This window comes from Urocampus carinirostris, chromosome 1, assembly GCF_059441175.1.
Source record: "Urocampus carinirostris isolate Australia breed hairy pipefish chromosome 1, RoL_Ucar_1.0, whole genome shotgun sequence".
Lineage (NCBI taxonomy): Eukaryota > Metazoa > Chordata > Actinopteri > Syngnathiformes > Syngnathidae > Urocampus > Urocampus carinirostris.
Genome location: NC_142349.1, coordinates 2,180,482 through 2,203,224, shown reverse-complemented (window position 1 = coordinate 2,203,224; position 22,743 = coordinate 2,180,482). Strand labels below are relative to the sequence as shown.

Genomic DNA, 22,743 nt, shown 5'->3' with positions numbered 1-22,743 from the left:
AAATGGAGCTGTGTATTCCAGTTAGTAGCACATCGCATACTTCAAGGATGTAAACTCATGTGATGTAATCTGATTTGATGTTTTCATTTGCAGATAAATTCATCAAGACACCCATTGAGGACTTTTGCAACATGTAAACTTTATATGGTTAAACAGGATCGGAATTTATTTGTCTAGTGACTAAAATATACGCAATCGCTTGAATACTGAGATTGCTTAGAACTCTCATTAGAGGTTAAAAAAACTGCTATCACAGATAAGATGCTTCCAATGAACTTCATATTGATTTTAGGCATCATTAGATTTTTAACCTGCTGTTCGATTGGTTTCCTTCAATCATTTCATTGTCATAAGCACAGACTGACCAAACACTGTAATGCAGTCTTGTAAAAACTTCAAAGAAACCATTAGCCCCAAGTATTTTTTTCAGAATAATGTCCCTTTGGCTCAGGCATACAGTTTGGGAATGAGGGCCTGACAGACAAGGTATATATATATATATATATATATATATATATATATATATATATATATATATATATATATATACACACACACCGTATTTTCCGCACTATAAGGCGCACCGGGTTATAGGGCTTTGAGACATTTTTGTGATTAAGGGCTATATAAATAAATTTGACTTGACTTGAATTTTGACTAGGGCGCACCCCCCAAAAAATAGTTACATATGGCGCGCTGGATTATACGGCGCTACAATGCGAACGTCGAAAAAACAGTCAGATAGTTTAGTCAAACTTTTTACCCCCTTAACATTCCGAAAGCTTGCAAAGAAGCAAATACGTGTCTCAGACATGTAGGGAAACAGTGTCTGTATGATGTCACCAATTACTCAAATGCATCGTTCCAAATATCATTCGGAAGGTTAAAGTCTTGGGATTCAAGAAATGCCAAACATTTACATTTTATTTTTTGCTGGCAACTATGTGGACAGGAAAGTAAGAATTTTACTGTGCAGGGAAACGAGGTTCTTTACTGTGCATATGACAATAAACACTTTGAATTTAATTTAGTTTAAAAATAGACTCATCACAGAAACATCAAAATCGTTCTAAAACAAGATACCGGGAAAATATAAAGCCGCATAGCTCACTTAAGTTCTCTTGCAGCCATCACGTTAAATAATAATACGTAACTATGGTCTTCTTACAACCGTGAGTGTAGTAAATCCAGGAGAGTAAAATATTTACAAATACAGAATAGTAAAAAATGTTTTCTCTATGCCGTAGTGCAAACCAACGTGTGATTCACATTCATCTTTTTCGGCCAACTGCAGGCTTTGTTTTGCCCCATTAGCCCATGCGAGCCTATAAATGATCCGCCCCCTTTACCTCCGAATAACTTTAGCCAATAGTGACTGATTCAAATGATGATTGACACATTGGTTAGGAAATTAAACGCCGGTATATAAATCCCAGCATACACTGCGGACAACTTCGCCTTCCGGGGAAAATTTAGTCGCTAGACTTTGCGGCTTAATATTGATCCATATATAATGTGCATTGTATTATAAGACGCATGGTCAGCTTTTGAAAAAAATAAAGGCTTTTAGGTGCGCCTTATAGGGCGTGAAAAAACGGTGTGTATATATATATATATATATATATATATATATATATACCGTATTATCCGCACTATAGGGCGCACCAGGTTATAGGGCACACCCCCCAAAAATAGTTTTTGGTCCTATATCTTCCATAGATGAGGCGCACCGGATTATAAGACGCTACAATGGGAACGTCGACAAAACAATCAGATGATTCAGTCAAACTGATTACCCCCTTAACATTCCCAAAGCTTGCAAAGAAGCAAATACGTGTCGTAGACATGTGCGGATGCGGTGTCCGTACGATGTCACTCAAATGCATCGTTTCAAATATCATTCGGAAGGTTAAAGTCTTGGGATTCAAGAAATGCCAACCATTCCTTAGTTTCTATTTTCTTTTTTGCTCGCAACTTTACTGTGCATATGACAATAAACACTTGGAATTTAGTTTAATTCACTCAACTCATCACAGCAACATCAAGATCGTTCTAAAACAAGATACCGGGAAAATATGAAGCCGCATAGCTCACCTAAGTTCTCACGTTCAATAATGATACGCAACCATGGTCTTCTTACAACCATGAGTGAAGTAAATCCAGGAGAGTAAAATATTTACAAATACAGACTAATGAAACATGTTTCTTTATGGTGTACTTTAGCAAGCATGTTATTCAAAGTCATCTTTTTCGGCCGCAGGGTTTGTTTTGGCCCTCTAGCCAATCCGAGGCTCAGAATAACTTCAGCCAATAGTGATCGATTTAACTGATGATTGACACATCTTTTTCGGCCAATTGCAGGGTTTGTTTTGGCCCTCTAGCCTATCCGAGGCTCCGAATAACTTTAGCCAATAGCGATCAATTTAACTGATGATTGACACATCTTTTTCGGGCAATTGCAGGGGTTGTTTTGGCCCTTTAGCCTATCCAAGGCTCCGAATAACTTCAGCAAATAGCGATCGATTTAACGAATGATTGACACATCTTTTTCAGCCAATTGCAGGATTTGTTTTGGCCCTCTAGCCTATCCGAGGCTCCGAATAACTTCAGCCAATAGCGATCGATTCAAATGATGATTGACACATTGGTTAGCCAATGAAACGCCGGTATATAAATCCCAGCATACACCGCGGACTACTCCACGTTCGGTGAAAAATCGAGTCGGCGGCTGTTGCGTAAGTTGCGAGACCTTGCAACTTAATATTGAGCAATATAAGGCGCACTTTATTATAAGGCGCATGGTCAGCTTTTGAAAAAAATTAAGACTTTTAGGTGTGCCTTATAGTGCGGAAAATACGGTGTGTATGTATATATATATATATATATATATATATAGGGTGACATATGCTTTCCCCTTAATGTTACCTCTTGATAGAATTTAGGGGTAAAAGTTAACAATCCTCAAAGCCTAAATTAAGCCATTTTGTTTGCACCTGCGTACATTAAAAACTCGAGTGGCTGTTATAAATACATTTGATATTTTTTATTACGGATTTTTTTAAATATCTTTCAAAATGTTTAAAATGTTTTTTTCACTTTGACAATCAGTAAATGTATATGCAAATATAATTAAAATAATTTGGATTTATTTAATTTTATTTATTCCCATGAAATGCATTTTAAGTACTGTTTTTGTTTATGATAGCAACAGAACCTGTATACATGTCTGTAAGTAAAACAAAAAAATGCATTTGGTCCTGCCAACTTTGTGTCCCTAGGCCTTTTTTCATTAAAGACAAAGCTTTTCTAAGAACTACAATGATTCCCCATCAAGTGCAATTTGTGGTCAAGAATTTGCAAACGTACAAGTTAAGTTCAGAAAAATAGCACCTGAATTATTTTTAACATAATTATTAATAAAATGATTCACTTTTAAAGATATGTAGCAAAATTAAATTACTGAAAGACAGGGATTAAATAAGAAGCACAACTAATGTGTAAAATGATCAGATTTTTAACTTTCAAAAATATTTTCCTAATTACCAGTACCTCAAAGACTGTCTTGGCAGCGTAACCTTGCACATCATCACGGTTGATGACAATCTGGATGACACGGTACCACACCTCTTCACTCACATAGTCGCCAGCTATGCGGATGAGGTTAAGAATTGTATCCACGTACCAGGAGTAATCTACAGCATACTTCTCGGCGAGGATAGCTACTTTGAGCACCTAAAAGAAAACACGGAGCATTTGATGTGATTTGTTTTGTCATCATGTCTGAATCAAATTCATGGTTTTAGACACGAAAATGTCGTGCTTGAGTCAAATGTCTGTTGTTTTGCCTGGAGTTAATCACTCCATATAACATTATCTGTAAAAAGAGAAGAGAGGAATGTTTTTGAGTTTTACCCACCATTTCCTCTCTGATGGAGTAGTCAGCTGTCTCAAGGTAGCTGAGCATCTCAGCTACAATCTGCTTGGCATTGCTCCGATCGCACATGGCGTACAGCAGATCTGCTGCTCGCTGTCGAACACTAACATCCCGTTCAGTCTGCAGAAAGAATTTATATACAAAAAGAGAATGGAAAGTGTTTTGCTACGGATTAGAATGTTAATACAATTGGAATTTAACCCTTTGTAACCCTTTTGTCAATGTACAGTAATCACTCGCTTGTTTCGCGCTTCAATATTGCTGGTTCACTGCTTGGCAGATTTTAAATTGAATTGTCTTTGTCATTAATAGCAACGCATCCTGAATTGTGTTCTGCAGCAGACAGCGATTGCTATTACAGCGGCAGGTTATACGTGTGTGTGTGTGTGTTTGTTGGATGGACGTGACTGCCTGTGTGCACGACTGTGATAGGCTGGTGTATGCTGTCAGTCAAACAGCGGAGTGGGCGCAGCAACTAACTTTTAGCGGCTCATTTACAATGAAAAGTAATTCATCAACTCTAGGAAAGTCAGAAAAGCGCAAAAAATGGTGATCACCATCGGGTGCTCCGTAGATTACATCATGTTCGGAGCAGCAACTGAGGCAGCGTCGAGAGAGAAGGCAACAGTAGAGCTGCAGGTCTGCCCTACTGCAACAGCTAAGGTATGTAACAACTCTTACAAGCTACCCCTGTCGAGCCTGTATTTCACCAACACCAGATCCATTACCAAAGAAACAGATGACCTGGAGCTACAACTTGTCAGAAACTGCTACATTCAGGTCTGTTTTTTTATAATCATGACAGAGATACCTGATGCTAGCATGCAGCCAGCCAGAGCGCTCTAAATTGGTTTCTCACAATGAAAGAAGCCCTCCAATTTTGTCATACTTATATATGACAATAACGACCATTCATTCATCTGTAATTATGTGTTTGTAATTGTAGATATTTAATTATTTTGTCAGAATCATATACTCAGTTAAGATGTCATCTCAAAGTAAATTTGACTCTGGGGGCTTTTAAGAAGGTTTGACGCTATTTTGGATTTAGTTTTTTTTGGAGGGTTCTGGCCCCCATCAACTGTGATCACTGAAGTAATACTGTATTGTTTTTTTTGATCACCTGAATTTTTGATAGACGGTTTAATGAAAATTTTGATTTCGATTCTGTAAGTGTTGAATATTTGTTAAAAAAAAAACTCAAAAGTGATTCTGTTTTCCTCATCATTTCTATGTCATATAAAGGTAACAAATAAATAAAAATTGGCAAATAAAATTCACCTATGAAATCTTTTGTCAAAAAAATCTCAAATTTATTTTTCAGACCATTTCCCACTTCCCATAGAACCTGTAAGTTAGTGTTTCTGTAAAAGAACAGCAGTCCTTTTTTTGATGCTGAAAAGGGGTACTAAGTGTCTGCTCATTTACCTTGAGCGCGTTTATGACAGTCTCGATGTGCGTCTTAACAGCTTCATGAGAAAACTCTGAACTGGCCAGCGTACACATGCTTTCCAGAGCCAAGTAACGCAAGTTAGTCTCTCGGTGCTGCAGAAACTGTCCAAGCTGGTTGCAGGCTCGCACGAGAAGATTCGGCTCACTGTAAAACAATCATTTCAGCAAGAGAATTTTAAGTGAAATATTTATCCCTACTTTTATTAGGGTACTTTTTATTTTAAATCAGATAACAAAGGGTAAGCTCTGATTGCTCACCTGTCATAATGAATGATGAGAGAGATCGCTTCAAAGAGGATAGCATTCTTTGCATTGGAGTGCTGTACTTTCTTTGATTTAGGTGGCTCCTGAGCCTTGTTGAGAATGGTTTCCAAACACTCTACTAGGCGGCCTTTCACAGCACCATCTTCAGGTGGAGGATAGCACTGTAGCAGGCGCAGCAGTTTACAAGACAGCCAGGGGGCCGGTACAAAGTAATAAGTGTAATCTTGTAGGTCAGTAGAAGCTGATGACACAATCTAAGAAACAAAAAAATAAATGGAGCACTCAGATCAAGTCTGAACAAATATTTAGAGCAGTACTGCATTGACACTGCATAACATTTAAATAAGTGTCCCATTTAAGAAGTAAGCACTTAAAAAATTAAAACACACAAAGTTTAAAATATACATGTAACAGTATGGGTCCAAAACTTTTGAAATCAAAGAGATTTGGATTATTGAATTTGGTGGCACATGGAATTACTAAGGCTTTAATCAACATATTAAGTTATCTCATATAACCCAACTATGAAAATACTTTCTCTGGTGTTTGGCAATGCCCTTTAGTGCAGTGAGCTGAGCACATTAGCTGGTAACAAAAAAGTCACACACAGGGTCATGGGTTTGATCTCAACTAAATTAAGTTTACTCACTGCTCTCAGTATTATAAAACATTTTTTTCCCCATTGCAAACCCCCAGTGAAGATTCTGGCGGGCCACCAGAGTTTAATTGGTCCCACCAGAGTAAAGTTGTCGAATTAAAAAATATATAGTGCATCCGGTAAGTATTCACAGCGCTTCACTTTTTCCACATTTTGTTCTGTCACAGCTTCATTCCAGAATGTATTAATTTAATCTTTTATCTCAAAATTCTATACAAAATACTCCATTATGACAATGTGAAAAAGTTCTTTTTTTGTTGACTTTTTTTGAATTTATTAAAAATAGAAAACTAAGAAATCACATTTACATAAGTATTCACAGCCTTAGCTTAATACTTTGTTGATCCACCTTTGGCAGCAAATACAGCCTCAAGTCTTTTTAATATGATCCGACAAGTTTAGCACACCTATCTTTAGGCAGTTTTGCCCATTCTTCTTTGCAATAAGTCTCAAGCTCAATCAGGTTGGATGGGAGACGCTTGTGCACAGCCATTTTCAGATCTCTCCGGAGATGTTCGATTGGATTCAAGTCTGGACTCTTGCTGGGCCACTCCAGGACATTCACGGAGTGGTTCTGAAGCCAATCTTTTGAGATCTTGGCTGTGTGCTTTGGGTCGTTGTCCTGCTGAAAAATGAACCTTCGCCCCAGCCTGAGGTCAAGAGCACTCTGGAGCAGGTTTTCATCCAGGATATCTCTATATATTGCTGCATTCATTTTTCCTTTTATCCTGACTAGTCTGCCAGTTCCTGCTTCTGAAAAACATCCCCACAGCATGATGCTGCCACCACCATGCTTCACTGTAGGGATGGTATTGGCCTGGTGATGAGCGGTGCCTGGTTTCCTTCAAACATGGCGCCTGGCATTCACACCAAAGAGTTCAATCTTTGTCTCATCAGACCAGAGAATTTTGTTTCTCATGGTCTGAGAGTCATTTAGGTGCTTTTTGGCAAATTCCAGACGGGCTTCCATGTTCCTTTTACTAAGGAGTGGCTTTCGTCTGGCCCCTCTACCATACAGGCCTGATTGGTGGATTGCTGCAGAGATGGTTGTCCTTCTGGAAGGCTCTCCCCTCTCCACAGAGGAACGCTGGAGCTCTGACAGAGTGACCATCGGGTTCTTGGTCACCTCCCTGACTAAGGCTCAGTTTAGAAGGCCGGCCACCTCTAGGAAGGGCCCTGGTGGTTCCAAATGTCTTCCATTTACGGATAATGGAGGCCACTGTGCTCATTGGGACCTTCAAAGCAGCAGAAATTTTTCTGTATCCTTCCCCAGATTTGTGCCTCAAGACAATCCTGTCTCGCAGGTCAATTCTGAGCTTCATGGCAAAGGCTGTGAATATTTATGTAAATGTGATTTCTTAGTTTTCTATTTCTAATAAATTCAAAAGACGTAAAAAAAAAAACGTTTTCACATTGTCATAATGGAGTATTTTGCCCACTGCCCGGAGATGGCTGGGATGGGCTCCAGCCCCCCCGCGACCCTAATGAGGATAAGCGGTACGGCTAAGGAGATGAGATGAGATGAGATTAAATTAATACAATTTGGAGTGAGGCTGTAAAATAACAAAATGTGGAAAAAGTGAAGCGCTGTGAATACTTTCCGGATGCACTGTAATTATTTTAGATATACTTTATTCAATGGTATAAAACGCACACTCCTACAAAACCCGCACCTATAGTTAGAAATCAGTATTAAATCTTGTCTCAATTTTGATCAGCTCAAACATTGCTGTTGGATGCAACAGGAATAAAAACCGGTTTGAAGCGAGGAGATGACCAAATTCTAACCACTGGACCGCCAGTTGTATAGATGACAGGAAAGGGCAGTTAATTTTGTACAGTTAGAACTACTGTGTATCGCTACACATCCCAAAACTACCTTGGTAGTGTGTCTTCCAACATATTCTTTACATCCTGTGATTAAATAATATACCAATAAACGTAAGGTGACTTACATTCTTCAGCAATCAGCAATTCCACAAAATTGATAGGATTTTATGCGTTGTTAAAATATCTAAAGTCGCATTATCTATTTACCAAATTACTAAAAAAGGTGGAAACTCAAGCTGTGATTCAGTCCCTCCATTCAATAGGTCACAATTTTTTTCTATGACCTAATGTTTTTACATAGATTCTGAAGCAAAGTTATAATGGCAATATTTCTTAAATGCTGTAGAATCTTCAATAGTGTTTATGCAAAACAACCCCAGATGTAAATTGCAGTCATTGCACAAGTGAAATGCTGCCATTTAGTTGATCAAATTCATATTTAATGTTTTGCCTATACATACATTACAGTTATGTGAATATGAACAAGGACTGTTTTTTGAAAACTTATTTTTCATGGTAAATATTCTGTGGTGTAGTTTAAGTCGATTACTCACCCTGCTGAGTCGAGACACTGCCAGGGAAACACAGGTCTTAAACTCATCTGGATTCTTCTGGCTCAAACAGGTAATAAGAGAAATGGCAGCAGTCACGACACCCTTAAATTAAAAACAATCAAATAAAAAAGGGGTTCACTTCTGGTATTTCAACACAGCAGATGAACCTTTTCTAACAAGGAAAATTGTTAAAAAAAATCATATCAGAGGGGTTTTCCTGTTTCCTATTCAGGCAGTTGAGGTACCATCCAAACTAGGGATCAGCGAGTTTAATACCATTTATTGGTGTCACGATAAGGCCCAGTACATGCACCAGTGATCAGACTCCATCCATTTTCTGCGCTGCTTATCCTCACTAGAGTGACATTGAACACTATTTGGACTATGGATGGAAACTGAGTAGTCCGGACGCTGCTACAAGTGCTCTGGTGGCCATTTTTCACAAGAAATTCTTTTAAGTAAAAAACCTGTTCAAGTCTGCTAATTAAAGTTGTATTATTAAAAGGATGTTATAAGCAAATCAATTGTCCATGCAAGCCTAGTACCATATTTACAGGACATTGTGAGCATATTAAAAATGATCAGCGGACAATTTAATATAAGGACAATTTAATATAAAAACTGGTGTTCAGACAACGGAAACGATGCAGCTGTGGCTTCTTAAATCAGAAGTCCGGTACTGTGGATTTTTACACTGCTGTCAACAATGGGGAGCTAACTTTGATGGAGAGACACGCTAAGAAAGATTATTTAAGTTCTTCGCCAGCAGTTCACATCTTTTTCTATATAATATCAAAGATATGCATCAGTGTTGTTGCCAAACACTAATACATTTTATGGTATGTAATTATATTTGCCTTGCTGTGTGTGCCCGAGTGACACGGCCGCATTCTTGTGTCCCGTTTCATCCAGAGGGACGAAAGCATGACCAACTTAGGTGCCGGGCTTGTGGGTGGGCCATGGTCCAAAACATGTTTGTGTGTGGTTCCCCTTTCATTTTCCTTGTTTTTGTATGTTTGTCTTGCTGTCGGTCACCCCTCCTGAGGGATATGAGTTAGGTAGGTAGCAGGGGTCATCAGTAATTGATTTTTGGAAAAAAAAAAAATATTTAAGTGCGAAAAAATTAATGTTAATTTTTTCGCGGCAAGGCCAATTAATGGGTATTTATTGGATTTCTAGCCATTAATTGGTAATTTAATGGTATAATAGCCGTGTCAATATGGTCGAACAAACTGGTCCCTCTAATCTTTACTTTTAGTACAAAAAATATCTTCTGAGTTATTGGTGATCACATCAGCTACCGTCATGTTGGGGCTTGTTTTTATTCATGTGTTAGCTGTACTTGAGAACCTCAGAATCAACGGAGTGAAATACAAATGAAAGTGGCGGACCTAGATTGCATTCCAAATACCGTGTTTCCCCGAATATAAGGCCGGCCTTACTTCAAAAATCATCGTCAAAAATTGAGGTTTTGAAATAAAAATATGTGCAAAAGTAATAAATTTTCGCTAAAAATTTCTTAGAAAAGCATTGCCGTTGTTAAATAACGTTGATATCTATGGTTTTCATAGGTAATATGAGCCTCTTATTTGCAGGAAGGTTGAATTTCATTTCTCATAAAAAGCTGGGCCTTATATTCAGGGTGGGTCTTATAATGGGGGAAACACGGTAGCTTACGCGTATGCATGCACTGTCCCGATTGTGCGTGTATGTGACCTTGACCGCATACGAAATGCTCGTGCGGCGTGAAAATTTGCACGTTTGTTGACGCAATCGACTAACAAAAAACCCGAATATTTTCGCAATTAATAGGTCGTAATAATTGATAATTATTTAAATTTTGCAATAAATGGATTTATGAGTTTAAGCAACCATTCCATTAATTGTTCGCAATTAATGGCATTAATTTTTCACCAATCATTTATTGCTGACCCCTGGTAGGTAGGTAGGTAGGTAGGTAGGTAGGCGAGTAGGTAGATAGATAGATAATTATATTTATCACTTGAGGAAGCCGATAAATGCCTTTAGCTCTCGTAAAAAATCCCCCAAAAAGAAATGGTGAAGTTATTCTGTAACATGTCATATATTTTATTTATATATTTCATATATTCATATTTTTATTGTATTTGTTACTTCTGTTTTTTAAGTCATTGCAATTGAAATGCCGCCTGCAATGTGGAAATACACACAGGTCAAGCTTTGCACCTTGATGGGTCATTTTTAAAAATCCGTTTGCTGCAAGTGGTAACCAAAAAGTTGCCCCACAATTTAATAAAAGAAAAACCCTCGAAAGTTGTAGCATATGAGACTATATGACTCAAGTCACCCTTCTGGATAAGAATATAAAAAATGGGACTTCCAAAGGGAGGAGAGACATTTTTTGCTAACGTGACCTTTAGCAAAGTATAAACCCACAACTGTTCACGACATTGTTTTCGTGTAACCAGACTTATCAACTAAAGACTGGGTGTGAGCATATGCATATGAACATTTATCATGGCTGTATGCAAGAACATCAAATAAACAGTGTAATATTAATTTCTGAAGAAGGATTCTGGTTTACTAAAAATATTTTTTTAAACTGCTCTTACCATGTGTTGGTCATTGAGAAGGTGCACCACACGGGATGTCCATTCTCCCATCAGCACTAGATCTGGAGAGGTTTTATAGAGCCGCAAAAGACATAGGGCAGCAGACTGCTTCACACTGTCCATCGTATCACTATGATAGATATTAACATCACCTTTACATTAAATGTAGCACTTAAAATATTCGCTTGGCAAATTGAAAATAAAACTTAAAACTCACCCAGCAACCAAGATGCGGGGGATTTCACTGGCAAAGGCCTCAGCCATCTCACGACTGCCCACATTGGCAATACAGTGAAGCGCGAGGCACATGAAAGTGGGGTTGCGGCTAGACAGGTCATTTTTTATGGCATTGTTAATCAGGCGGATCAATTCACTGTTGCTGTTGACAAGAACTGAGATGAACAGGTAGCCCTGTACAAGAAGAGTTATTGATTGACAGCGTGATCACAAAATAGTAGCAGTGAAAGAACCGTCAACTATTCTAACGTATTCTCAAAATGTATTACCCCTTAACAATCCTGTAAAATTCGCGTAAAATCCCAATCTAAAACGTAACGAAAGTAAATTGAATGCTGTCCCTGAACCATTTGGAGAATATGGACGGTTTTGGTCTCTTTTGATAGGTAACACTTTTTGTCCCCTGCTGAAATAATCTCTGCAAGTGCTACTAACATTGAGCAATCGGAGTTGGAACACACAAACATTGGTTTTTAATTCTTGCCGTAATGTTTTGCAATCAGAGAGTAAAAATGAAGAGTGTAACATGGGCACCTTAAATGGAAAATAGCTGGGACATAGCATGAAGCCTTACATGGTCCTATGTTAAATGTGACCACAATCTGAAAAACTAACCATTATATTTTACACATTTTTCTAATGGTCTGTCAAAAGGTTTCCAAAAGTAAGCAAATTGGAGACAACAAGTTTACAGCTGCAAAATCTACAATCGTGTATTTTACTTTGGCACATTTTTAGACATTGTGATCGAGTTGTAAAAGTTTGACTTTTCTTTCCAGATGTCAATCACTCACTGATTGTGCAAATAATCGCGCGTAAAAAAGGATCCCGAGTTTCATTATGAATGTCTTTCTTAGACTCACTTAAATACACATCGTAAATATGAATTTCATTGGCTAACCAATGTGTCAATCATCATTTGAATCCTGGCTGAAGGTTTTTGAAGAAAAAGAGGTCATGTTTGTTTTCTCAATACAGGCTAAGGACTGTGGAAAAAAAAGCTTGCAATTGGTCGAGCGTGGTGTCTAAAGAAAGGTGAGAGGCTGACGGCCATATTAGAAATCATGTCATTAGTTTGTTAACTTTTAAAAGGAAATTAATTGGCGAAACGAACTGATGACAAGAAGGGTCGTCAGACAATGCAGAAATGCTTTAAGGCATATATTCTTCCGACTGTCTGCATTAGGGTGTGTTTTGGAGTATATATTTTATACGGTTGGATTCACTGGACTTTCATGAATGCAATGAGATCATGTATGCGGAGTATCGTGTCATCGGCGGACTATCAGAGCACGTCATTGGTGTGTTACACCGGCTTTTTAATTTTCTGGGATCTTAATTCCGACTGATTGTGATGTTTCTGTGATGATTACATTTTAAAATGGTCATTTCTGGAATGCCAAGAGTCTAAGCTTTCAAATAATATGTGGCATGTCGTATTTTAGCGACTCTTGAAATGGTGAAAACACGGTTTTGTTTCTCACCATTCTGACGGCCTGCCGGCAGAACATTGAGAAGTTGAGGCTGTTCGTGATAGTTGCGATGCACTATTTATCATTGCACTTACAACTTAGGCTGGTCTTCAAGCACTACCTTGAAAACATTTTTGCCTGTTCATCCGGACTTTGTTTTACCTCATTTTTGTATTTTCAGTCTTTATTACCAGTTTATGTTGTTTATCTTGGACTGCTATGTCATCTCTCATTTTAAACAATTTTCACTCAAAAGGCAAAAGGACTATTCAATTCTATAGAATGCGGGTCTCAAATTCCTGTTTTTGAGAGCCCCTTTTCTAACCCTTTGTATGCAGTTTCCCTTCTACAATAACTGAATAAAATGGTCGGTTAAATTTTCACCTTTTTGTTTCAGTGAAGTGTGTTAGAGGAGGTACAAATTGAAATATGATTGAGTAAAGGCTCTCAAAGACCGGATTTGAAGACCCTTTGATTAGATATATCAATTCCTGCTGGGTAGTAAAGATTATTATTTCATTCTAAACCAATGTTAAACACATACATTTGGGAGAAAACTTTCAATTTTCTAATGTTTTTAAAACTACCTATAAATGTGCAATTCGGAATTAAAAAAATTGTTACTTTCTGCCGCCATCCCCTGGCTTAAAGTCATTCAGCTAATTCATCAAGTACATGCGTTTTGAAGACATGTTTGAATAAACTCTTCTTTTATCATCTTTGTGTATTGGCGTTTGGACTGTATTTGAAACAGGCCTTTTATTACTATTACCATTTTCATGCTACACAAACAAAAGGGTGATGACGAGGATATAAGTCCCGGAAAGAATAGAATGCCTTTACTGGTACAGTGGAACCTCGGTTCTCGACCATAATCTGTTCCAGAACCCTGTTCGAAAACAGATTTGTTCGATCACCGAAATCATTTTTCCCATTAAAAATAATATAAATCATTTTAATCCGTCCCAACACCCTGAATGTTTACCTTGAATGTTTAACATAAAAATAAAGCTAACCCAGGCTAATCGTACGTTCGCGTTGTCGTAATCTTCCGTAAGAAAGATAACGCTAACATGAACGTGTAAAAATAAAAATATCAGGTCGTTTACAAGTCATTTAGCACCCGGGTCTCCACAACAAGTGGTGAGCGGTTAATTGGAGAGGGGGCTCCGTTCCAACACCCTGAATGTTTAACGTAAACTTAAAGCTAATACAGGCTAATCGTACGTTTGCGTTATCGTAATCTTATGAATAGGATTTCTTACCTTTGTGGTGGTCAGCAGAAGGCGCTCGCACACCTCCTTACTATTTGGCTATTATTTATTTCTTAAATGCATTAGTTGTACGCACTACTTTTCTTTTTCACCTGTAGCAACTTTGCTGCTTGCACTGACTTTCTTCGGAGGCATAATAAGGGGCTAAAACACCCGTACGCCGCTCAGCATCGCACCCTAGCGCACGCACTCACGCATTACTGGCGTTCAAACTCCGATTTTTTAACCGAACAGCGAAGCAAGAATTTCTCGAAATTTGGGGTCGGACACCGATTTGTTCGAACTGAGAGGCGTTCAAAAACCGAGGTTTCACTGTACAAGTAAAATGAAAGCAGATAGGTGCGGTGAGAAAAAAATGACAAGGCTCTTTGAACTCAGTTGGGCATCGTTAACACACACAATATGGAGAAAATATTCTACTTTCAACTTTTTAAGGACAACTCAGGTGACACACCCCATCCTTTAACTGGAGAATTATAACACAGGGAAACAGACATAATAATCATTCAAAATACAATTGCTGTTGTTGGTCCTGTTTATTATACTGCATACTTTATTAAGTATATTCAATCAGTGCTTGTTTGTTTTCATGGAAAACTAGGAAAAATAAAGCTTAAAAATGAATTAAATCTATTGAAAACTGTAATTTTCACTTGTCTTGGTGTAAATACAAGAAAAATGAACAGCTTAATTTACCAGAAACATAGTTAAAAAATAAATAAATGATAGGTGCCTTGCATGGCTGTTGCCGCTATTGTGTGTGTGTGTGTATAGCACATTGTAAAGCGCTTTGGGGGGTCTTCTGTGACTTGAAAAGCGCTATATAAATGCAGACAAGTCAAAAAGATGCCTACGGAAACAGGTTAATTTTGGGGCTGAGCTCCCCAAACCATAATTTTATTGCAGATAGAACTGACACTAAAGGCAAGTGCCAAGCCTTTCAACACATTGTTGTTTTTTCCACCCCCCTTCTAGTCAGGTGCACCTGACATGAAATAAGAACGCTATGATGAATCCAAACAAAACACTTAGAATCTACATTTTTAGAACTTTCCACCAGAATTACTGTGTAAAATTAATTATTTCTAACGTAAACAGTTACTACATTTGGTGATTCAGGAGTTACCTCTGACCAATGGCAAATTACCAATTATTTTACTCAACATTTCCTGTTTAGGTGAGTCAAATCCATACAGTCAGTGTTAGGATGACTTACAATACCTACAATGTAGGTCAAGTAAAGCCGAAGTTAAAGCCTTCGATGAAAGTTAAGGCCACAGTCATAAAACAAGCTTTAGCTATGTATGGAGCAGGCATTACAAACATATTGCCTACAGGCCGGATCCAGCCTGCCATAAACTTCTGTGTAAAAAAAAGAAAAGAAGAGAGTCATAGGATGTCTCTAATAAGTTATGACTTTTTTTTTAATAAATGCACTATTGGGCAGTGTTGTGTTTTCATAGTTTCGTAGTGAGTTGGTTCAAGTGTAAAAATGCATTCACTTGACTCTTAAAATAAACTAGTCAACACATTCAATGCCAAATATGAAAATATTTCCCCCGTTGTTTGTGAATAAATGTGTCTTGTTTAGAAAAGATCCCGTGTTATCCGTGATTCTAATATGTCAGTTAGGTTACCACTGTAGGCTGAATGATAAAGCATAGTGCTAAAAAAATGAAGCCAAAAATTTGGAGAGGTCATTCTTTCACTGATCCGGCCCGCCTTAGAATAGAAAATCTGGATCAGGCCCCAGAGCCAAACTGAGTTTGATATCCCTGGTATAGTGTGTGTTCTCTGGGCTTTTGTTCTGTCAACACCATTGGTCTAACATCTCATTTCAGAAGGTTGGAAGTTTGAACAAGTGTCATGTCTACCTTGTCAAGACGTGTGATTTTAACCCTTAGTTGCACAAGTGGGGTCAAAAATGTCCCCATGGATTGTTATTCTTCAAAATCTGTATCAATAAGAAAAGTTGTAATGTTGTCTTATTACAGGTATTCCTCATAAAACATGTTTATTGCACAATACTATTTGGATTTTCCCTCCCTACTAATTTTTGACCCACTCATTGTAAAGTGTATGTACTGGTATGTCATGCATCCAAAAGTTAACTATGTATTGCTTTTACAGTGCAGTGTACTTATCCAGATTTTTCTGATATTGCTCGAGTTCTTTTCCTAAACCCTCCACGCAACTGGATTTTGTATGAAAATCATTGTCAGTAATTTACACTAATTTATCAAATTTGCATGTAAAGCACTTTCGGATCACAGATTTCATTCAATTCAATCAAACATTCAGTCCAGTGACAAGTGTTAAGTTTTGTGCAAAATGCTAAACTGATACTTTAGGAATAAAGGGTGCTAAAAAATATTTATGATTTTTTTGTTAACTTCAGTCAACCTCTATCCTGGAAATTGTAACCCAAAGTTGAACAAATTCAAGCTCAATTTCTGTTACTGCTGATTAGAAGCAAATGCTCAAAACTTACAATCTGCTTTTCTGTGTACTTGTTGGAACTCAGCAAGTTGACCGCCTCCATGTGTCCGAAGTCAATGTCATGACCAAGCAGGAAAATAAAGAGCAGTTTACAGACATACTTCTTCTTGCTGTAGCCATCAAGAGCTTTGTCCCCCTTAAATTTGGAGCGAATGTTGGCCAGCTCTTTATTGATACGCTTGATCTCTGCCTCTTTGCTTTTACCTAGGACGTAAACGAGAGTGGTACAATGAGAAATTTATGACATCATAAAATGACTGTCAATCTTTGTTATTTGAAGATGGGTGCCGATTAAGCTGATTAGGTGACACAAACTTTCCCTAACCTTGGGTTGTTTCTCTAAGTCACATTTATTGGTATAGCCCTTTATCAAAAAAAGTCTCAAAGGGATAGTTAAAACATAAGTAGACACTAAAAATATTAAGAAAAGACATGAATAGATTTTCAACTTGCAAGGAGGGCCAGGAGAGGTGCTTTCAGAGAATTCCATTCCGACCTAAAAGCCTCCTCCGAGCCCCCTCTTTATTAAATCTTCCGCTCGGACGTTATAAGCTGAGCAGACCACCAAGCATTTGTTTTAGTTTCAATTTTTTTTTCCCAAATTCAAAAACGTTTGACCCTAATTCACTTCCATACGTGTCAACCTGTCACTTATTCAACTAGTGAACCCTGTGTGAGTTCATGACGTTCTTGGCCATCCCCTTAAAGAAACACTGAGTTTAAAAAATAATTTTTTAACAACTAATCTATTCAAGTCGATTATTTAAAGTGTTGGAAACTAATTAATCAATTTGTTGTATCACGAGATGTTTGAACCAATAAGTACGTTAAATCAATGCAATGGGTGCCCACAATTCTGTTGTGACGCTGAGAGTTGGAGTACAACTTTGGGTGGGCAGAGGGAGTCAAGACATCCATCCATCCATCCATTATCTGCACCACTTATTCTCAGTAGACTCGCGGGGGCATAAAGACAGTTTTTATTAAAAGAATGTTGTCTTGCGTTTTTTAAATATTTTTTTTTAATTGAACATTGCATCACTACAAGCAAAAATTGGGGGTAGTGAGGACCCTACTTTAAAACACACCGTACAAATTACATTGGTTAGCGTACCATAAAAGCAGATGGGGGAATCTTTGGGTACTTTTATGACGAAAATGGCGGGGGTCACTCCCCGGCCGCGCGACGGAGCGAGTTCGGTGGACGCGGCGTCACACGGCGCGACGCAAGAAAAGGCGGCGGGCGTGATCGGGCTACCCCCGTAACTGGGGGGAGCCCGCTCGTCGGACGACCCCAGTAGCGCGGCGCGACGACAGGCGGCCATCCGCACGCGGCGGGCGAAAGGTGGCGGACGTGTGCGGGAGCCCCTTAACTGTGTTGGTGTTGTGCGTAACGCGCCCGAAAGTACCCGCGCCGCGGGTTAGGGGCTCGCTCGTGGGTGCGACTGAACGGCACCCGCGGTGCGGCGCAAGTAAAACCCCTGTCGTGAATTTGTCTCCGATCGTCCCGGGCGGACGTAAAACGGCCCGAACGTACGACTCTTAGCGGTGGATCACTCGGCTCGTGCGTCGATGAAGAACGCAGCTAGCTGCGAGAACTAATGTGATTTGCAGCTGCGATTGGCTGGCAATCAGTTCAGGATGTCCTCTGCCCACTCCCCGGAGATGGCTGGGATGGGCTCAAGAATTTGCCCCTTGGGTAGATATAAACATCATTATTATTACATTTATTTATACTTTACTTATTTTATACATATTGAATGATTGTTTTTCCCTGTATTTCTGTCTGTTCCATTGAAAATTGTTAACTTTGTTTCATGAGGAAACCGTCAAACACTACAGAATTGAAACTTTCATCACATTTTGTTTGTAAATGATGCAATGTTCAAAATGTAGTCTCAAAAATTTAACATAGCTTTTTTTTTTTATAAAAAAACTGTCTTGGCATTCTCTGCCGGACCAAAGCGGTATTACAATTCCCGGCGTCACAGCGAAATGGTGTACTGTACACTCTAATTTGCATTTGCAGACAATCATGGCAGCTCTCTCTCAATAGGGCTCATGTTTTGTCAAAAAAAAAAAACTCTTAACATACAAGTATTTCTAGTAATACACCTTTGCAGGACAGTTCAGAGCAGCAAGAATCCAGAAAAACATGGTGGCCACTACTACGTAGGGATTCCCTAATGAAAAAGACATGCACCTTTTTTTACCCATAATTTCTTTTTCAATAAAAATTAACGCTGATGTGATAATTTATGTATTTAAGCCTAATATTCAAATCAATGTTTTTTAATGAATACACATATTCTGTACCACTAGGAAGCACTAAATACTACACACCGTCCCTTAAGTTGAAATATCACGAGTTTGGGCTAAATATGCGAATAGCATATTATTCTGTCCAATGACCAAACATCTGAAAATGACTTCCAGGCAGACAAAAAAACATGACACTGCACGTGCAGTTTCAGGAATGACAACTGTTCGACCAATCTTTAAACCAAACAAGTTATATACCTTGACCTGAAGCATATAATCTCAACCTGCTGGTAGATGATCAGCATCTGAGATGGGAAGCAGTGCTGTTGCTGTCATGTACTTTTTGGACAAAATTACATATTACTTGTGCATTTTTTAATCCATGTTCACTTTATTTTGTGTATTATTACCCAATGCAACATCTATTGCAGCCTGGTCATCCTGGAAGGGGGATTACCACTTGTGAGGCCCACTCTCAAGGTTTTTTTTTATTTTCCCTCATGTTGATGTTTTTAAGTTTTCCCTAGCCCGCATGTCGGTTTTAGATCTGGGGATGGTGTAATTTTGCCTGTGCAGTCATTTGAGACATGTTTTGATTAAGGGCTATACAAACAAATGTGACTTGACTTTAACAGCACACAAGAAAAACTGTAAGCGATGTTATCAGTTCAGGTGGATATATGCCAGGGAAGCATGCAGAAAAGGAAAGAGGGTCACACTTACAATTTCTTATATCCGAAATGAAAACCGCTAATCCGCGCATTCCATCTCCTTTCGACACGGCTGGCATTTTTGCAGGATATTATTACGCCTAAAAGGAAAAAAATATCCGCTGTTGGTCAGCTTCTTCGATGAAGTGGACGATCGCCTATTTAGAAGTGTAGGGCGAGCTAGCTACTTAGCACGGTGGGTCGGTCGTGAGAAAAATAAATAGACTTTGTGATTTAGCGTTTTCTGACGAGGTTCATGTGGGTATACAGACTGGAAACTGGTCCAATTGTGTGATTCCCTGGATGGAGGTGATCAAGGCGAAACCCAGTAAATAAACCGTAGCCCCGTTAACTGGCTCGTTTCCGCTGGCTATCTGTCAAGCTATTTCATTCAATCCTCCTCGAGCGAGCATTAATCCCAAAGAAAACAACACACGGCTGCCTTATCCGTATTCTTACTATTAAAACCTCACTCGACGTTGATATTTCACTTACGGGTCTCGATGTCGCTAAAACTGGGGGCGTTATTGAGAATCAGGTAGGAGAATATGCCGTTAACTTGTCCTCGAGTCGCAAGCAGCGTACAGCTAGCTAGCTAGCTGACTGGCTAGCGATAGCGTTCAAATGCTCCAATGCATCACCGCTTGAGCGAAACAACACGTTAGTTTGTTGTCAGCCTCCGTTGCAAAACCTGTCGTCTTAATGGTGCGATAAAAAGGCAAAGGAAAATAGGACGGAGAATTTCTGCTCGCTCTAACTCTCCGAGTCTTCCCCCCGCTCTCCGGATCAAGCTCGTGACAGCAGGAGCACTAAAGTGTGACCGCGCAAAGCATTCGTGCACGCGTAGGCTCCTCCAGATCGGAATACTATTACAGTGAACCCTCGTGTACCACGGGGTTACGTTAAAACAGTTATAAGCAAAATCTGTTAAATCTTACTCCAACACTTTTCCAGGCGAGAGAGATAAAATGGGACGAGAGAGAAAGAAAAAAAAAGGAAGCAAGAAAGAGGGAGAAAGTGAAATAGAGTAAAAGAGCAGGAGAAAGAATGGAAAGAAAGAAGTGAAAGAGTGAGAAAAAAGATAAAAAGAAAGGGTTAAAGAAAGAAAGAGAGAGAGAGAAAGGAGAACGAGAGAAGAATAAAGGGGAAAAGAGAGAGTGAGAGAGAAATAGAAAGAAAAAGGTGGAGGGAATTAGAGGAAGAGAGAAAGACAGATGAAAGAAAAAGAGTGAGAAAGTAAGAGAAAACAAAATCATTTCCCTGTACGGCATCACTGTTTTGTGGGGTTTAATTTTGCCATCACTAGTATGTTTCCATAGTTCAGTTGTTAGGACAATCGCCTAACATGGAAAAGGTCCCCCGTTCTTGACTGGGTGGAAACATATTTTGGGCTGGGGAGAGAGGCTGTAGTTGCCCAAGACACACCACGGGAAATGATGTCCCTACAACCATAGTAGTCAAGAGATTTAATCAGTAACAAGTCCTTTAATGCGCTATTAATAGTCATGGGCGATACTGGGAATTTTAGTATTAATCTGATCAAAGTAAACACATAGCAGTATCCATTAAAAGCAATCCGATACCTTTTGCTTGGAAATCTAAGAACACTGAATAATGGAACCCTCCCCGTTAAGTTACTTTATAAAAGAGGTAAGATCGGGCCTGAAAAACCCAGCTCGACTCAACCCGGCCCACGAATATTAAAGCCCGAACCAGCCCAAGTCCGGTCCAAAAATGACAACCACAACATGAAAACCACTACCAAAGTTGCAGTATATAATGCAGTCTGTGTCTCCACCTTACTGTAGGGGGGAGAAACATGGACACCAAACAGACGCCATATAAAAAGCCTTAATATATATACCACATCATATGTTTACTAAACAATTTACAGCCTGACTTGGGAAGAGTGAATCCCACACACGGACATTCTAACAGCAACTGGCACCAACAGCATAGAAGCAGCTATGGCCAGAAAATATCATATCTAACTCGCGTCTCCCAAGCCAAGTCCTTTATGGACAACTGAGCGGGTCGTAGCGAGATGTTGGTGGCCAGGAACAGCACTACAAGGACTATACAAAAGGTGACCTGAGGCGCTGCATCATCAACCCTGGCCACCTCGAGAACCTAACTGCAAGCAGACCAGCCTGAAGAGACGCTTTTGATGTAACTTGTCTGTCGGTCGTTACTCCGCCGCAGACTACAAATGACTATTTCTTCTGTTCTTTGGTGGTGGGGGGATTTTGTAAGGGTTATTGTTCTATATTCGTTATCAGTTATCCATTATCGGTCAATTCATAATTCACTACAAAGCCACGGGCCGAGACACTTGTTCTCAGCCAATAGGCCAAGTCAAGGTCCTAGCCAAAGAGCTATGCAGGAATCAGTGCGAAAGCACCGTTCCCGGATGTACTGCAATACCGAGCCGATGCATGTAGCGGACAGAGCAAGCTCTTAATCCATCTCCAAATTGCAAAAATGCTAGGGTTTTACTCCATCCTGATCAGACCATAAAGTGCACAGTTGCTTTCAGCCAAGAGGCCGATGCAATCACTACTTCATCTGCCGGCAACACAACACTAAAGAAACTAACTAAAGTTGGGAATGTTTATATATACTTACAAAATAGAACCGTACAGTAATGGTAGCGCATCTAAAGCACAGTACGAGTTCGATAATTTTTCCCTACTGCTATTCTGATACCGTACATACTCACATCCAAGCCACATTTCTAACTATAAATTAAAATACTGAAATAAGGGTGTCAGTTTATATGCACATATTTAGTTGTGTGTTGCCCGTAGCAAATGGTAGGCAATAAGCGGCGAAGGGGCGTGACTTTTACTGAAATACCAAAATCAATGAGGCAAACGTGAGCACAGAATTTATGGAAAAAGATCTATGTATTTGTAAAATGCCTGGAGAAAAAAAAAGAAAACTTCTTGGATATTACCAAGAAATTGAAAAGGAAATATTATTGTAGTTTGAGTAGCAAGTATCGAG

General features: G+C 39.0%; 1 protein-coding gene and 2 pseudogenes across 3 annotated transcripts in view; 1 reads left to right on the top strand and 2 right to left on the bottom strand.

The window, feature by feature from the left end:
- Positions 1 to 20,578, bottom strand: part of ap2a1 (adaptor related protein complex 2 subunit alpha 1) — a 41,991-nt gene extending 21,413 nt beyond the window's left edge. For 2 of the 3 annotated variants that reach the window (XM_088336074.1, XM_088336238.1), the window contains exons 1-10: positions 20,233 to 20,578; positions 19,751 to 19,838; positions 16,758 to 16,969; positions 11,501 to 11,694; positions 11,284 to 11,413; positions 8,693 to 8,794; positions 5,645 to 5,904; positions 5,363 to 5,531; positions 3,917 to 4,054; positions 3,550 to 3,732 (exon numbers count right to left, since the gene is read on the bottom strand). In XM_088336074.1, coding sequence (XP_088192200.1) covers positions 3,550 to 3,732; positions 3,917 to 4,054; positions 5,363 to 5,531; positions 5,645 to 5,904; positions 8,693 to 8,794; positions 11,284 to 11,413; positions 11,501 to 11,694; positions 16,758 to 16,969; positions 19,751 to 19,817 — 1,455 coding nt within the window. In that variant the 5' untranslated portion in view covers positions 19,818 to 19,838; positions 20,233 to 20,578. The remainder of the gene's footprint in view (positions 1 to 3,549; positions 3,733 to 3,916; positions 4,055 to 5,362; positions 5,532 to 5,644; positions 5,905 to 8,692; positions 8,795 to 11,283; positions 11,414 to 11,500; positions 11,695 to 16,757; positions 16,970 to 19,750; positions 19,839 to 20,232) is intronic. The other variant, XM_088336157.1, reaches the window with a different exon arrangement.
- On the top strand, positions 18,303 to 18,448 carry LOC148373223 (5.8S ribosomal RNA; annotated as a pseudogene).
- Positions 20,579 to 22,127: 1,549 nt separating the features above from the next.
- LOC148373221 (U2 spliceosomal RNA) lies at positions 22,128 to 22,291 on the bottom strand (annotated as a pseudogene).
- Between the last annotated feature and the right edge of the window lie 452 nt (positions 22,292 to 22,743).